Raw genomic sequence first — 15,862 nt, forward strand, 5'->3', positions numbered from 1 at the left:
ACAAAATAGAATTACGTCTGCAACATTTTTCACGTCGATAGCTTTGTTCTTGATTCTGTACATCGCCACGCACCGTCCTTGCACGGGAATAGTTGATGTATCCGACAAATATACTCTCTCCATCCATGTCTTTTGATTTGGTACAAAGCGGCCAGATTCTAGTTCAGGCAAAAATATTAATCAGCACGCATACGCATCTAATTTAATTTAAACTATAAAGCTCAACTAATCTTAGACGCTTAGGCTACAGGACCTTTATTCTATTTTTACTACCCATGATCCACTATTTCAGAGCCTAAGGTTAAGCGGCTACAGACTGTCAATATAATGGACATAAATAAAAACCGATATACTGTATGTGTACATACTTATATACCCGGGAAAAAATTACTCTCCTGACAGTGCGCCAGCATCCGAATGAAAATAATAATAATAATGTAAATAAATTAAACTGAGCGATGTTTTAAGAATATCTACCCATTTTTAATGGCGGCAACAACGCATCGCACAAAACAATGCAATTTCTACCACCTTCAGCAACAGCACTATCCAATACATCAATGTGAACGTCTGCATCATACACACCCTCCTGGAGGAATATTAAAAATATAGCTTAGTAATGGATGCCATTACCACGAATAACTGGCTAAAAAATTGCACAACTGATTGTCAATTATAAGAGCAAACTAACAACTTATCGATATTATTCTACTAAGAGAATTTTAGACCTGAGCTTTGGATTGCATAAACTTTAATCCATTACCGAAAATATGTACAACTTAAGTTTCAAATAGTACTTTGAGTATGCGTTACCAGTACGTATTCTGGAGTCTTGTTTATTATGGCAGCAGCATTTTCCAGCAAAAATCTGTGCTGTGTTTTTATACCTCCCATGCGGGCACTACGAGCTTCTTTAGCTTTTGCCTAGAAAAAACTATGTGTGTAAATGGTGCAAAAAAGTAAAATAAAACAGTTTTATTGCTAGTTATCAAATTTATTTACTTGCTTGTCTTTATAAGACTCGTGGCCAAGAGCAAGAGTGCTCATTGAAACTCTACTCTTTTTCTGAATGTCCTTCAGTCTGGAACTGACATCCAATATGGCTTCAAGAGCTGTACGGTCCACGACCACTCGCTCCTCATCGCTATCTTCAGCCTCAAGTGTGGGACGTCTCTCTCTTGAATATTTTTTTGAGAGTTCGTCTATTTTAACAGCAGTATGTTCGACGTCTTCCACCTTCTGTTCAGCGTCACCAGATGCGTGAGCACCCTCAACCTGAACCGTTTCCGCATCTTCTGGGGCAGGTTTGTCAACATCGTCAGACATAATATTTTTAAATTATCTTTACACAATTGTACTATAATTACAAAAAATAAATTATGTAACTAAGAACAAGCAATGGCGTAAATTGAATAATAATTAAATATGACGTTTTTCAACTCATGAACTTCTAAGTTCGAATTTTAAATAGGAAACGTATTGTTTTACATCACTTAAAAAGTTTCCTCTATTTTTCGTATATGACCATTTAAAACGAGTTTTGGTTAAGTTTTCTGTGAGCCCGCGAAAATTTTACTTCAATTTTACTAAAAAATACTATCTTAGAGAGCAAACAAATCCCAATAGCACTCTCACAACATCGGCTAAAAGAACTATTGGTATTGCTAAGAACTAGTGTCAAATTAAAATAATTGTCAAATGTCATTGTCAATTCTACATTATTTTATTTCGGTTTGGACGCGGGAAATTAAAACCATTTTGATAGAAAACATTTATTGTTACAAATTGATAACATACACGAATGGAAAACGAGATATTGCAACAATTAATCAATAAGACTAAGGCGTACAAAATATTCTTTCTATTATTCATTAGGGAGTTATAAATATATATTAGTAGATTCATTTTACATTTGATTAAAAATGCGACGAGGTTGGGGAGGCCGATATCGAAGTAACTGGTACCGTCCTCGTGGTAGAAGTGCCTGCAATAATTCTACCACCGCAAATCGAAGCATAAATCAACCTTCAACATCACGACAAATATCGCAAAATTCAGTTGTATCTTCCCGGGCACCGGCTAATCAAATACCTCTGGTGATACCTATAAGTAAAGAACATCACAATGACACTTGGAAATTATATTTCCCCACCGAAGGTACTAAATTCATCCTAATAAAATCCACATATTGCTATTGATATATCAACACAGTGTAATATAAACTAGTTTGTAATGTCACCTTTAAATGGTAAATAATGTTGTAGTAATAAAACTAAATAATTTTAAAACCAAAAATCAAATTATTTCCAGAAGAAACAAATAATCCAAATACTTTAAAACGGATCAACTGCTTCAAGACATTTGTTCTTAAAAACAGAAGTTTATTTGATTTGGAAAAAATTGACCAATCACGCAGTGTTCCACTTGATATGCAAATGATGATAGAAGATACAGATTTCAATACTAACTGGCCATCTTTTCAAAATGATTTATATGATATGCCTGAAAATACATTACATCTCCTTGAGTATTGCTTACATGAGGTCAGTATGATAAACACAAATTTAGAACTTTAATACCATACCTTGAGACCTACGAAAAAGTCCAACAAAGTGTTTTGGCAATATCATAGCAAATCCTGCTATATAAAACTGTTAAGTAAATAAAAAAAGAAGTTAACAAAAGACTATTTTTTTTTCAGAATTTAAAGTGCGAGTCAAAAATCAAAGTGAGAATATTAAACCATCAACCTGTGATACCTATAGCTAATTTAAAAGTGAACTACTTTGGTAAACCTATTTGCTTAATAACTTTGCCCAAACTTTTTTCATAACAATTCAATTTTTATCTTATTTAATTTGATGAAACAAAATCTCGAATTATATTATTTCATTTCATTTACAGGAAAATTAGTGACTATAAAAGGTACAGTTATAAAAGTTGGTAGTGTTGGTCTTATTTGTACTTCAATGGCATTTGAATGTACCAGTTGTCACAATATACAAGTTGTTATTCAACCACAAGGAATATTTACAGGTAAATAACACAAATATAGTATAACTACATATACAATTTGCAATAGACTACATATATAGTATTACTTTAAACTGGCAATCACCCGCACCCACATCTGCATGGTATTAAAAAGAAAGTTTATTAGTAGCCTATGTGTTCTTTCAGACTATGTTCTATATGTATAACAAATTTGAGCAAGATCTAAAAGATACCTTCAAACAAACATGTAACCATCCTTTTAAACCTTCGCACTTATAATATTAGTAATTGCCACTTCAATTTAATTGAAATTTATAATGTTTCCTACTTAATTAGTACTGGTTACTTTAGCATTAAGTGTTCCTATGCTTTTTTAAGAATTAAATATACATAGGCTTGTTATTATTTATGCTATATCTGTACTTTTATACAATAAATTAAAACATTTTCTAGCTCCAAACTTCTGCCAAAGCTGTCAAAGTGGGCACAAATTTGAACCGCTGCAATCATCTCCTTTCACAAATACAACTGATTGGCAAGTGGCCAAAATACAAGAGATTCAATCTCAGGTTCATATTTTTTTATTCATAAAACGAAAACACACCAATATTTTTTAACATATTAGTTTTTTTTTTATTTCAGAGTGTTTCCGGAACTATACCAAGAAGTGTTGAAATAGAATTACAGGGTGATTTAGTTAGTACAGCATGCCCTGGTGATGTGCTCTCTGTTACTGGTATTGTTCAGGTATAATGGAAACACGATGTATTATGTTAGTAAAAAAAATATAATTAAATTTACATACATACAAACCCACATACATTAAACATAATGTTTCTGAGTCAGTGGAGTTATAAACATCCTTCCATGAAAGTACAGTACTGTCCGCTATTAACTAATATTTGAGTATTAAAATTTTAATAAATATCAATTTTTTAATGGATATTTAATTTTAATGAGTATTTTTTTAATGAATATCAAATGTTTAATAAATTATTTACAGGTGCGTGGAGAGAGCAAGGGAGGGGAGGATGGTAGAAGGGCGGCGAGACTCTTACAGTTATATATAGAGGCAGTCTCGATACATGGTCAAAGGAATCTAAGCAATCCTACTCTATCTTTCACATTGAAAGATTATTATGCTATACAGGTTAATTTCATATTATATCTTATTTAATAATCAAAGTTTTGTTTATTATTTTCTGGATTTGGATGATATATTTTTTTTTTAGGAAATCCATGCATCTGAAGATGTATTCAGATTGTTGGTACATTCATTGTGTCCGTCGATATTTGGACATGAAGTTGTGAAAGCGGGTTTAATACTGGGTCTGTTGGGTGGTACGGAGGACGAGGGTGGGACCAGACCACACCCTCATGTGTTGATAGTGGGGGACCCCGGCCTTGGGAAGTCGCAGCTATTGCAAGCAGCGGCTCACGCGGCACCGAGAGGTAGGAAAATTATTATAATGTATTGTGACTTTATTTTCTTTATGTATTTACAAGCTTTGTAGTAGTTTTTTTTTGTTTTATTCTGCTTAAGATATGATGTCATGAAGAATTATATTTCGTGTAACATTTGCTTTACCCATAACGAAAAACCCATTTAAAATTTTACTCTGTCTACGTGCCCACACTCTGAGTTTGTTCCGGGTAATCTCCGGAACGACTGGGCCGATCTTGTCGGAACTTTTCTGGATGATAGCTGATGTGTGCAGGAATACTGAAACCTCCTTTTGTTAGACAACTAGATTTTTTTTAATTTAAATAAACGTACGTATTGCGTGCGGCGCGCAGGCGTGTACGTGTGCGGGGCGTCGGCATCTGGCGGCGGGCTGACGGTGGCGCTGGGCCGCGAGCCGGGCGGGGACTTTGCGCTGGAGGCGGGAGCCCTCGTGCTCGCAGACCAGGGCGTCTGCTGTCTTGATGAACTGGATAAGGTAACATCGCAAGCCATCGTTACTTTTCTTTACTTACCTCCTTGTTCATGAGTACAATATCAGATACCTATATAAAAAAAATTAAAGCACGATTATCAAATTAATTTTCGCGTAATTTTATTGTCAATGTATTTGTCACAGTCTTACTAGAGTATTTAATAAATATGGAGGGTACAAAGTATAGATGAATATTATGTGGTGATCAGATGACGTCACACCACAGCAGCCTGCTGGAGGCGATGGAGCAGCGGCGGGTGAGCGTGGCGAAGGGCGGCGTGGTGTGCAGCCTGCCCGCCCGCGCCACACTCCTCGCCGCCGCCAACCCCGCCGCCGGCTCCTACAACAGGTCGTACACATTCACACTCACACATACACTCAATACAATATAGCTCATTCCAACCATAGACAACCTACAATGTACACTAAAATTATATATAGTCTATACTAAAATATTTATAATAAAATACTTACATTACTAATTATGATTAGCCAATATTATTTTGCAATATCATTTTTCAAATTTTTCAAAAAATCAAAGTCAAATATCAATATGGCCGCTATGTATGACATTTGATATTCTTCTATTTATTTCATTCAAGCTTTCAATAGAAACAAAAGAAAAATTTCTTCTATGAAGTACTTTTCCCTGACAATCATAGTTAATTAGCGTTTATTCTATTTATTGTTGGCTTCTGATACCATGTATGAAACATATCGTTATACCTCTCACTATCTTTGATAAAACAGAGACAATGATATATTTTGGTATCGGAAACCTACAATGTTTTTCTTTAATTCCATACAGAGCTAAAACAGTTGCCGAGAATTTAAAGCTGAATTCGGCGTTACTATCAAGATTTGATTTGGTTTTTATTTTGTTGGATCAACCAGACGAGGTATATAAGATTAGTTCTTGGATCACGTTACTCCTAGACTAAAGTTATTAAGTTAACTTGTCGATGTTTCAGAAAACAGACGCAATGTTATCAGAGCATGTTCTAGCTCGGCATTCTGGTAGAGGAAACTCTACGAAAAGTAATACATCTAATCTTAATACTGAAGCAAGTCAAAATGATCAAGATGTATCGTTAAGGTAACAAATATATCCAATTAACGAAATCCAAATATACATACTTGACATATATCTTGATGGCTATTAGCTTCGCGTGAGTCGCTGTATACAATGTGTTAGCTATTTCGTCCGATTGCGTCCACTCCTTCATCAAATCCACTTCCCCTTCCTATCTTTCCCATTTCTTTATAAGGGTGGAATGTAAAGTGAGTAAAATGAAGCCTCCGGCACGTACACTCGTCAGACTATACGCGGAATTACTTCTATTTGATGCCTGTCTTGTGTGGTCATGGTATTGGATCGAGCGAGCTGACCCATTCGGGCAACAAATGTGGTTAAGAGGGCATTCCGCAGCTCTGATGACCTTGGGCTGCCAATATATATAAAAAAAACTATACCGTGCACATATATAGTTGATGTATCGCACAGTAGTGCATACATCAACAATAAATAAAAATAATACAATAAAAATAATTTTCCAGTAAAAGATTACGCTTAAAGCCAGGCGAGGTGATAGACTCGCTGCCACTTGTGTTACTCCGTAAGTATATAGCGTACGCGCGGCGCTACGTGCATCCCACACTCAGCCCTGAAGCGGCAGACACTCTGCAGGATTTTTACTTAGATTTGAGGCACAACATGCAAAGCAGCAGCAACGATGGCACGCCTGTCACCACACGACAGCTTGAAGCTAGCATACGACTCACACAGGTAGGTACTTTGAGCCAGGGCCGGTGTTAGGGTGGGGTGCGTTTAGTCCTAGTTACTTTAGACCCGGGACTTTCACCAGTTGTACTTGAGGATGGCCATCGAGGGGATTTATTGAATTCCCCCCGAAAAAATGGTAGGGTGTGGAACGGGCAACCGCCCAGTGCTGGTAAGGGGCGCTACTGTTTTAGCAGCTTATGACGTAATCTTGTGTGTATGCGTTCGGTTTAAACTATTGAACTGATTTTAGCAAATGCAAAGCCAAAACACTTTAATATATTTTCTCTTATATATTACGACTAGCCTAATAGCGTAGTAATCTGATACTGTTATTTTAGGCCCGAGCAAGAGCTGAACTCCGGGAGGTGGCGACTGCTAAAGATGCGAATGACGTCATCAGTTTAATAAAACATAGCTTGGTGGACACATTTAGCGATGAATTCGGGAACATCGAGCTGTCTAGGTCCATAAACGGCTCTGGAATAAGTTCTAGAAGTAAAGTAAGTAGCCTTTGTGTTTTTCCAGAATATTTTCTACACCTGTGCTTAATTTGATCGGTATCCGTCAAACCGTTACGGAGATACGTGACAACTTTCTTATTTATTTACATAATAAAATAAAATTGTATTTTTTTTTAGTTAAAAAAATTCTTAGATGCGTTAACAAGGCGATCTCATCAGTTGGGTAAAGATATATTCACAAGAAAGGAAATGATCGAAATACACAAAGCTTCTGGCATTCCGGGAGACGCCGGAGATCTTATAGAAGCTATGCACATACATTCATATCTACTACTCAAAGCCTCCAATACTTACCAATTGATAGCTTTGTAATATTAAAGCTCACGCTCTGACTCGATAGTTAGTCACTAAGAGGGACCTTAGTGAGATTTCTCATATAATCATAAGCTTAGATTTCGCTTAAAAAGCGAATTGACCATAGACAAATTCAACAAATTGATGCGTAGTCTTAATGGATAAAGGAACAAAACAAACCGAAAAGGATATTTCCCCATACCCGGAGTCAATTCCAGGAAGGGGAAAAGGACTGTAATAGTCCGCCGGCACACCCATCAGACTATAGGCGGAATTGCTTCTACTTTGTAAACTTGTAAGTATTAAAAAATGTAAGAGAAATATTTTTAAGTTTAAAAATAAAATGTTATAGTTACACATAAATGTATGGATAACTTATTTATATACCTGGAATTTAAAAAATAAGAAAAGATAATGGATTAAATTTTATCTTCTATCCCTCGATTGGTCATACTGATACATTGGTAAAGTTATTTTAAAAAGATTTTTATCCGCATTATGTGCAGGATGCTGCGATAGTGATTTAATGAAGAGTTTCTCATTATTGAAAGATAATTGAATCTAATTGATATTGGTCATGGTCCAAAAAAATCCTTGACCAATCATGAAAAATCCGTAATCAAATAAATTGTGATTTTTTTCACATAAGAAAAATGTGAAACTAATTAAAAAATAGATAAAAAATAAATATTTCAAAATAAAAATAACTTTATTGTATACAAAATAAATTATGAAGGCAATAAAAGCGTAAAGCGACACAACCTTAATTTAATATGTACTTCAAATGTGATAAAAATAAAAGGAACTATTAATAATTACCGTCCAATTCAATTCAAATAAAAACACTAGTATGAATTATTTTCATACATCTTAACAGTTGTCTGTGTGCCCCCTCTAGAAGGTACATCAACCAATGCCATTGAAACATGGCAACAACAATACAATGATATACTAATTAATAAACTATTCCACAATGATGGATTTAAAAAACATTCAAAATATAAATCCCCAACTTCAGATCCAGCGAATAAATAAAAATTGGAAATAGCCGACAAAGCTAACAATGGAGTACATAATAATGCAATAAGGCATGCCTCCATTTTTTCAGTCTTTAAAACATTTGTCTTGAACCATATGTACTTTTTGTGTTTTGACAATTCTTTACCTATGTGTTCTAATGTGATACCTATATAATTTAATATTGACCAAACAAATATATGCCAAACAGTTCCATGCCACATAAATATAAACACAAAAGTGGCTAATGAGGCGAGCAGTTTATATGCTGTTTTTGGTAGGGTCAATGATTTTGAAATAATAGCCAGCCCGGGCTTGTAGATGTATCTGTGAACAATATTAATTAAAAATGATTAAGTTAAATTTTATTTTACCAAATTAACACATTACATGCCACAACCATTTTTTTTTATTAAAATGAACTTGCCATGCAAGTCAGTGGCAGTGGATGTGTTAACAAATCACTTATTGCATATTGTGCATCAAGGTGTTGATAAACAGATTATTTTATTTTTAATTATATTTAAAACTTACTTTACAAGGAAGCGATAAAGTCCAACATCAAAATATCTCCACATTTGTGAATAAATATGAACCCTCACAATACATCTTGGCATCGGTGGAGTTTCTATATTGTCAAGCTTCGCAAAGGCTGTTGTGGTTCCATATGATATAACATACTTCATATGAAACTCTAAACCCATCCAAAGACCTCCTCCACATAAAGCTATAGTTGGCATTTTTCTAATCAACTGTAAGAAAATGTCTTTCATAATATATTTGTATAACATTATTATATGTAAGGGCTTCTTATTTCATTCACAATACATACCTCCATATTATCTTGCATAGCAAAAAAATAAAAATAATGAAATGCAATGTCTAAAATAAATGTATACAGTTTGAATACAAACAAATCAAAAATAAATTGTTTCAGTCTTAACCATAGGTGTCCACCCTTGTTTTTTAAACTCTTCTCAAATTCTGCATATAGTATAACAGGTCCCGTGTACAAAAGAGGTAAATATAATATGTAACTTAACATATTTATTATGTCATGCCAAAAGGAGATTGTACATGTCTCATCCTTGTCTCTCTTCTCTATATAATCTATACTATAACTAATGCATCTTAGTTCAATCCATGCCACACTAAATAATATAAGATAAACTTCTTCATCTTGCATTTCTTCATATTCCAAATAATTCCAAAAAAATTGTTTGTACTTTAAGGAATTGTAACTTCCGAGAAGCAATAAACTGATTAGCCATACACTTTGTTTATTACCACCCAAAAATATTATAGTACCATATAAAATGGGTTGTATTAAAACTATAACCAATTGTCTGATTCCCATTTTATAAACAATGAAAATTGTACTTGACAGGATGTACCAGTATTTTAACAAGGGCAATGCCAACCTGCGTATTATTTCCGAAATAAAAAATTGTAATATCATGTAACCCAATGACGTATAAATAAAATATTTCCAACTACTCCATTCAATATCTGATACATCTCTGTGCCTTTGAATAAAACCCCAACCTGGTTGGAGATCTCTGATTTTACTTATATCTCCGTTATTCCCATTTAATATTTCTGGAACATTATAAAATAAACATCCTTTATAGTAAGCAAAGAGTTAAATAATTAAATATGTTTTATATTTAATAATTACCCGATTGAGCCTCTGTTAACTTGAACAACGAATATAAATTAGCACTAGTCCATACACAGAAACATGTTAATATTTCTACAAAATTTAATTGAGTTTTCATTGTTAATTCTCTTTTTTTCAATGTTTATTTCGTTGTTATAATAGCATTGTGATTCAATTTTACCGGCAATTCACATCAACATTATTGTCACTTCAATCAAACTTTCCTATCAAATTCAAATGATATTAAGTGTCAAAGTCAAGTCAAAAGTTATCGGCGAATGTGGCCAGAGTTTAAATTTTCTCCTATAATGGTAAAATATAATTTTCTCTGCGTTTAAGAAACTGAATTTAACAATTAACTTAAATAAACTTTAGTTTAGACAAAATGGGCAGCTCTATTAAAATTACTTGCATCTTCTCAAAATAAATTTTCTTGTGCGTTATTAAATTTTGTATTATTTTATAGCCAATTAATGCCAAAGGCTTTTGTCTACACAATAGAATACATCGGATTAGCTATTTTTTAAAAGTATGTCTAAATATTACTTGTTGTATTTTATGAATACTTGGCTATATGTTGAAGAAATATATTAATTAATATGAACATAAATGTGTTTAATTGCTTTAACATTTCGTTCATAACTAGATTATTACTAACCCTTATTGCTCATATGTAATTAATCACATGTAATTAGAGAAATGGCGATTAAGATAACGAAAAAATATTTGAATATAATGCCAGTTTCACATTATGTCAGTACAGTAGAATAATAGATCTGGCCTGTCATGGACTGTATGGGCTAGTGCCAGTTAGTGTTGAGCGCTACTGAACATTATGCAAACCACGCATAATACTATCTCAACTTGTCAGTTAATAATTAAATGGGCCTTTGGCCCTGCTCAGGGCATAGAAGGAAAACTCTTCTCAATATAGGACATCTACATTTGTTCGTGTACTTTATTGCATGTTTATGTTTACTTTTTTAAGTGCCTTTTTCACTAACAGTAGAGTTATATTAGCTAGGTAATAAAACTAAGGCCGTGGTTTCGCTATCCGAAGTGAGAGCGGTAGCTCCACGGTGACGTAAGCGCATGTTGATCTCGCTTTGTGTTGTGTAATTGTGTAATATGTACTGAACGAGTCATATACGATCTCAATCTTGAATCTTTTATTTCGCTCTTCGTCTTCAGTCCATTCAATCAATTCGCAAGCTGCGGTCGTTTTTGTGATAAGTTTTCTAGTCACTTAGAAGGGTAACGGGAATTTATCTCCGTCACAGAACATTGAAATGTAAACAGTGCTGTTTTTGTTGTAACGAAGTATTTTTATTAATATTTTTTTTACGATAATTATGGATTCAAGAGTACGAGCTTTATTTCTATCAACATTAATACTTTTACAAACTGGAATTTGTAAGTATTTTTTTAAATTTGCTGATATTGCTCATTAAACGAGATTAGAATAGGTCAAGAACGTGTTATCGATACAATGATTTTTGTAAAATATTATTAGAACTTTGTGCACTATTTGTTTTAAATCTTCAATGGATAATCAAAGGAGCCAGTAATCAATATTGCCTACATATGTTTTGGAAGTTATGGGGTCAAGTCTTGAAATAATTTTCGATAACTAAACAACAATGCTTTAATCCTCTATCTCGATAAATTAGAAATAAAAAACAAACCTGTTTAATTCTTCTACGCCAAGATATGTATAATATTGAAATTCTTTTACGATACGCATATTAATTACCTAAATATTAATATCACGTTTTTCCTTATAGGCATCAACAAAGTGCAACGTTATAACACCAATATAGATTTTTTACTTCATGAAGCCGGTGGAGTAACAAGTGCTCCAAAACGGGATTATTCAGCAGAATTCCCATCATTAAAACCGTCATCAACAACACAACAGCAATCAAGAACAACACAAGGCTTGAATATCGTGACTGGAACCACACCAAAACCCCAATCGCCAAAGAGGGATTATGTTGCGCCGCAACAGCCAACAACAAAACACGATCAAAAAACAACATCACCCCAACAAAACATTACACCCAGTCCAGCTACACATTCAGGACCTACTGTTAAACCAACATTATCACCAAAAAGAGATTACGTCGCCCCACAGTTTCCAACCCTAAAACCACCTCAACAAAATAATAGACAAACAGGAAACGTAAAGGATCTCATTAATTTCTACGATAACTTTAACAACAATAATAATAATGCTCGGAAACCGAGTTACAGTTCTATTTTGCAAGGATCTAGTGTCGGAACAACGGTTAAGCCGTCTATAACACCAAAGGTACCAAGTTTCAGTTCCGTTGTCGGCGGGTCAACAAAAGCGTCTAGTCCAACACCAACGCCGGTCCACAAACCAACAGTTCCGAATAGTGGAAAAAATACACCGGGAACAGTTCCAGTTCTACCAAGTACGATAATAAACAACAAAAATCAAGGCAGCTCCTCGACTATCGCTACTGACGCCGAATTACAAGCAATTAGCGAAGAACTACTGAAAAAAGATACGAATAATGCAGCCAGACACGTTACAATCAACTTTCAAGAGAAAACCTCTTCTAGTACCAAAGAAGATAAAGCACCGCAACCGTGAGTATTATTTTAAATAACTATACAACACTTAACTACTGGTACGTGTTTAAGTTAAATATTACTAACTACAAATAGCATAAAAATAAGCAAACTTCTTAACTGACACGTACAATTTCTTAAAATAATACCTACATATCGTCACTTTTACTTATATCCATATTTTTTAAAATTTAGGCAGTACTATTTTATGAAACGTATTTACTAGTGTGTTATTAGTTTAGTAAATCATGCCCCCTAATCACCATACTACAATTTTGTGGATCGAAACTTCGGATAAAATAAGACCTGAAAAATCTTTAAAAGGGAGGACCTATGCTATTGTACCTCATATAACAAAGACCAAAGTATCATAACTAGATCTTGCCTAAGAAACCCTAACATAGTCCTTGACATGACCTTATAGGATTAAATTTGGCATTTGCCTTTAGTTATGAAGAGAATATCAAGTGATTGTTTACAATGTCTTATCGGAAATTTTTCCTTGTTTGCAGATTACTCACCGTAGCATCCGAAGCTTGGAATATTCCAACTATTCAAAAGTTTTTGCCACTTTTGGATAATTACGAAAGAGATACCTTGGTTAACGAATATGTGACGTCACAGGTGCGACAAATTAAATATAACGTTACGCTTCGATGATATATTTCAGATCATATATACTAAAATATATGACCTATTACTAAATAGATATATATTTTTAAATCAAGACCTATTTCTTGATTTTATAGGATACACCTCACCATTATCTTTTACGCAAAATTTTGTAAATACTAAAATATTTGAAAACCAATTCTTAGCTATATCTGCAATACATATTTAACAATTTCGAAGTAAAACCACTCGAATCGGGACATTTCAGATTATTCATAATTGGGTCCAAATTTACGGGGACAAAGAAAGACATAGCTAAAATGTAGAATTCAGTGTGTTCTTATTTCTAAGAAAGTTAAATTTACTGATAAGAACTTACTATACAAAGCGTAAAATACATTCCAGGAAAGAACAGAAGAAAATGCATTCATTGATGCTATCATGTCTACAACCGTTATCCGGCATTTAATGAATTTCCTCAAAGAAAAAGGTAATGTAAATTAAAAATTAAGACATTTTTTGAGCATAAAATGTACTGTCGTAATCTACTTTACATGATTTTAAAACAGCCCGAAATAAGAAATGAATTCACTAATTATGATAACGTACGTACGACATAAATGTCCCAAGAGTAAAAAAAAATCATTTTTTAGGGAAAGTCCCTCCTGATCCAGCAAAACAGCGGGATTTCTTAAAGCAACTATGGTTTGGTTTATACTCCAGAGGAAAAGGGAAAATCAGCAGTTCCGGTTTTGAACATGTTTTTGTGTCTGAGCTGAAAAATGGAGAAGTATCAGGTACAGACAAAATGTTTTTAAGTAGCAAAAAATGTTTTTATCCTTCAGTAGAATTGCAAAAACCTTTTGAGTTTTTGGCACGGAAAGATATAAGTAATTTATTTTATACTCTCAGGTTTACACAATTGGATATACTTTTCGAAAGAAGAAGCCGCAAATCGTGTGAATTACTTAGGATATTTGAAATACGTTCAACTAAATGATGTGAGTATACAACATTGTCGAAGCATACAATTAAAGGTCATTCGCTTACTTTGAATTAAAATCTATCTACGTATAGTATAAAGTGTAATCTGTCGATGAATGAGTAATATCTGTGATGAATTGGAAGGTCAACGACGTGTTTTAAGTAACGCTTCCAGTAATCTATTCATAAAAAATCAAGCGAAATCTTTACAAATTCACATAAACTTACAAAGTTTTTTTTGTCATAACTTTTTGAATAAATCACGACAATAATTACTTTCAGAAAGGAGTGGTTATCAAATTACATTTTAACCAACAAGGGGTGGATAAGCCAGTAGATTCAATGTTCATCGGCACTTCACCAGAATTGGAAATTGCGCTGTATACTCTTTGCTTCGTCACCCGCGAGGGAGACGACTGCAGACTGAAGCTCGCCAACCAAGATGTCAACATACTGACACATAACTTTAGATATAGAAGCAAAAATTACATAGGCAGTGCCTTCCCTCAGATTTAAGTACTTACACTTGTTTATACTTACTACATATAAGTACATTCTGATAAAACCACTGAACAAGTTAAAATAAACTATGGTTTGTAAATTACGATTTTTATTCTAAAAAGTTATGTTTTGTTAACAATCAATAAATAGTCCAAAATCCTTAACTTTATATTATTTACATTAATCCTATTAAGTTAAAACCTCATCCAGTCTATGATTTAGATGAATTATCACCAGAGGTTACTGTCACCGTCAAATTGGACTGATATCTGGCACAAAATAAAGCAATGAAGTTGAATACCGTCGGACACGCACTCGGTTCGGACGCTAATTGACTCGGACGTGGAACCTGTACGTCTGGGATTGAACCCCAACACGTCCCATGTTGTTTAAAATAAAATGCGTAGAGTGTGTAAAATATCAACCAAGGCCTAATCGCCCCTAATATATGCTCAGAGCCCGTCGGTTAGAACGGGTATGAGCTGACTATAATAACCTCGCTAAAACCTTTATTAATAAATCGATTAATAGTATGGAATTTAAGTAGTCTGTATAAGAAAATTAAAAATAAAAGATTTTTTAAAATTCCCGCGCAATTTTATAGTTCATTTAATATTTCCTTGTTTCCAGTCTAACGTTCCATAACGATTTGAGGAGTTAGTAAATCGTGTGTTCATCACCTAAAAGTGATATTAGTACTTAGTACACTGCGATACGTAATTCTTTTTCAAATATTACAGTGAAGCCAATTTTGCTTGGCTTTAATTTTGAACCTCGAATTTGCACAGAACCGTGGGTTCAACAGGAACCTTTTTAGACCATATAAAACGTATAAGTGAAAATTAATATGTAGTCGAAAATTCAATTACTAATTTTCTCCAAATATGTAGAAAATTTGTTATTAACTAGTAACACTGTGCACAATCTAAAAATTTGAAATCTGTCAAACCAAAACTCGAAA

The 15,862-nt window shown here is 33.8% G+C and overlaps 4 protein-coding genes across 4 annotated transcripts in view; 2 read left to right on the forward strand and 2 right to left on the reverse strand.

The window, feature by feature from the left end:
• The window catches only part of kl-3 (dynein heavy chain 8, axonemal kl-3), a 29,058-nt gene extending 27,660 nt beyond the window's left edge, over positions 1 to 1,398 (reverse strand). The window contains exons 1-4 of the mRNA XM_013320999.1: positions 1,003 to 1,398; positions 814 to 924; positions 478 to 589; positions 16 to 158 (exon numbers count right to left, since the gene is read on the reverse strand). Coding sequence (XP_013176453.1) covers positions 16 to 158; positions 478 to 589; positions 814 to 924; positions 1,003 to 1,326 — 690 coding nt within the window. The 5' untranslated portion in view covers positions 1,327 to 1,398. The remainder of the gene's footprint in view (positions 1 to 15; positions 159 to 477; positions 590 to 813; positions 925 to 1,002) is intronic.
• A 328-nt stretch (positions 1,399 to 1,726) lies between these two features.
• LOC106124967 (minichromosome maintenance 8 factor recombination-defective) lies at positions 1,727 to 7,823 on the forward strand. The gene is made up of 15 exons (XM_013322014.1): positions 1,727 to 2,157; positions 2,311 to 2,543; positions 2,702 to 2,789; positions 2,905 to 3,036; positions 3,448 to 3,563; positions 3,637 to 3,741; positions 3,998 to 4,144; positions 4,227 to 4,446; positions 4,792 to 4,934; positions 5,141 to 5,280; positions 5,740 to 5,830; positions 5,903 to 6,027; positions 6,489 to 6,717; positions 7,053 to 7,214; positions 7,353 to 7,823. Exons 1-15 carry the CDS (start codon positions 1,923 to 1,925, stop codon positions 7,545 to 7,547), a joined length of 2,361 nt encoding a protein of 786 aa, XP_013177468.1. The 5' UTR covers positions 1,727 to 1,922; the 3' UTR covers positions 7,548 to 7,823.
• A 419-nt stretch (positions 7,824 to 8,242) lies between these two features.
• Positions 8,243 to 10,430, reverse strand: rasp (protein-cysteine N-palmitoyltransferase Rasp). Its single transcript, XM_013321617.1, has 4 exons — positions 10,225 to 10,430; positions 9,379 to 10,145; positions 9,081 to 9,298; positions 8,243 to 8,873 (listed from the first exon to the last, which is right to left on the reverse strand). Exons 1-4 carry the CDS (start codon positions 10,322 to 10,324, stop codon positions 8,375 to 8,377), a joined length of 1,584 nt encoding a protein of 527 aa, XP_013177071.1. The 5' UTR covers positions 10,325 to 10,430; the 3' UTR covers positions 8,243 to 8,374.
• A 942-nt stretch (positions 10,431 to 11,372) lies between these two features.
• Positions 11,373 to 15,060, forward strand: LOC106124700 (poly(U)-specific endoribonuclease homolog). The gene is made up of 7 exons (XM_013321618.1): positions 11,373 to 11,619; positions 11,991 to 12,822; positions 13,317 to 13,428; positions 13,822 to 13,906; positions 14,070 to 14,213; positions 14,329 to 14,417; positions 14,683 to 15,060. The coding sequence occupies exons 1-7, from the start codon at positions 11,559 to 11,561 to the stop codon at positions 14,914 to 14,916; spliced, it is 1,557 nt and encodes a 518-aa protein (XP_013177072.1). The 5' UTR covers positions 11,373 to 11,558; the 3' UTR covers positions 14,917 to 15,060.
• The last annotated feature ends 802 nt before the right edge of the window (positions 15,061 to 15,862 follow it).

The sequence above is a fragment of the Papilio xuthus genome, unplaced genomic scaffold (assembly GCF_000836235.2).
Source record: "Papilio xuthus unplaced genomic scaffold, Pxut_1.1 DF825946.1, whole genome shotgun sequence".
Classification (NCBI taxonomy): Eukaryota; Metazoa; Arthropoda; class Insecta; order Lepidoptera; family Papilionidae; genus Papilio; species Papilio xuthus.

Excerpts from the sequence above, each read along its gene's own strand:
- LOC106124967 (XM_013322014.1), top strand. The coding sequence starts at position 1,923 with ATGCGACGAGGTTGGGGAGGCCGATATCGAAGTAACTGGTACCGTCCT. Across the intron at positions 2,544-2,701 it reads TTGAGTATTGCTTACATGAG|AATTTAAAGTGCGAGTCAAA; the intron begins GTCAGTATGATA and ends TTTTTTTTTCAG. Across the intron at positions 4,447-4,791 it reads GGCTCACGCGGCACCGAGAG|GCGTGTACGTGTGCGGGGCG; the intron begins GTAGGAAAATTA and ends TGCGGCGCGCAG.
- LOC106124700 (XM_013321618.1), top strand. The coding sequence starts at position 11,559 with ATGGATTCAAGAGTACGAGCTTTATTTCTATCAACATTAATACTTTTA. Across the intron at positions 12,823-13,316 it reads GAAGATAAAGCACCGCAACC|ATTACTCACCGTAGCATCCG; the intron begins GTGAGTATTATT and ends CCTTGTTTGCAG. Across the intron at positions 13,907-14,069 it reads GAATTTCCTCAAAGAAAAAG|GGAAAGTCCCTCCTGATCCA; the intron begins GTAATGTAAATT and ends ATCATTTTTTAG.
- rasp (XM_013321617.1), bottom strand. The coding sequence starts at position 10,324 with ATGAAAACTCAATTAAATTTTGTAGAAATATTAACATGTTTCTGTGTA. Across the intron at positions 9,299-9,378 it reads CTATGCAAGATAATATGGAG|TTGATTAGAAAAATGCCAAC; the intron begins GTATGTATTGTG and ends ATTTTCTTACAG. Across the intron at positions 8,874-9,080 it reads CTTTATCGCTTCCTTGTAAA|ATACATCTACAAGCCCGGGC; the intron begins GTAAGTTTTAAA and ends TATTGTTCACAG.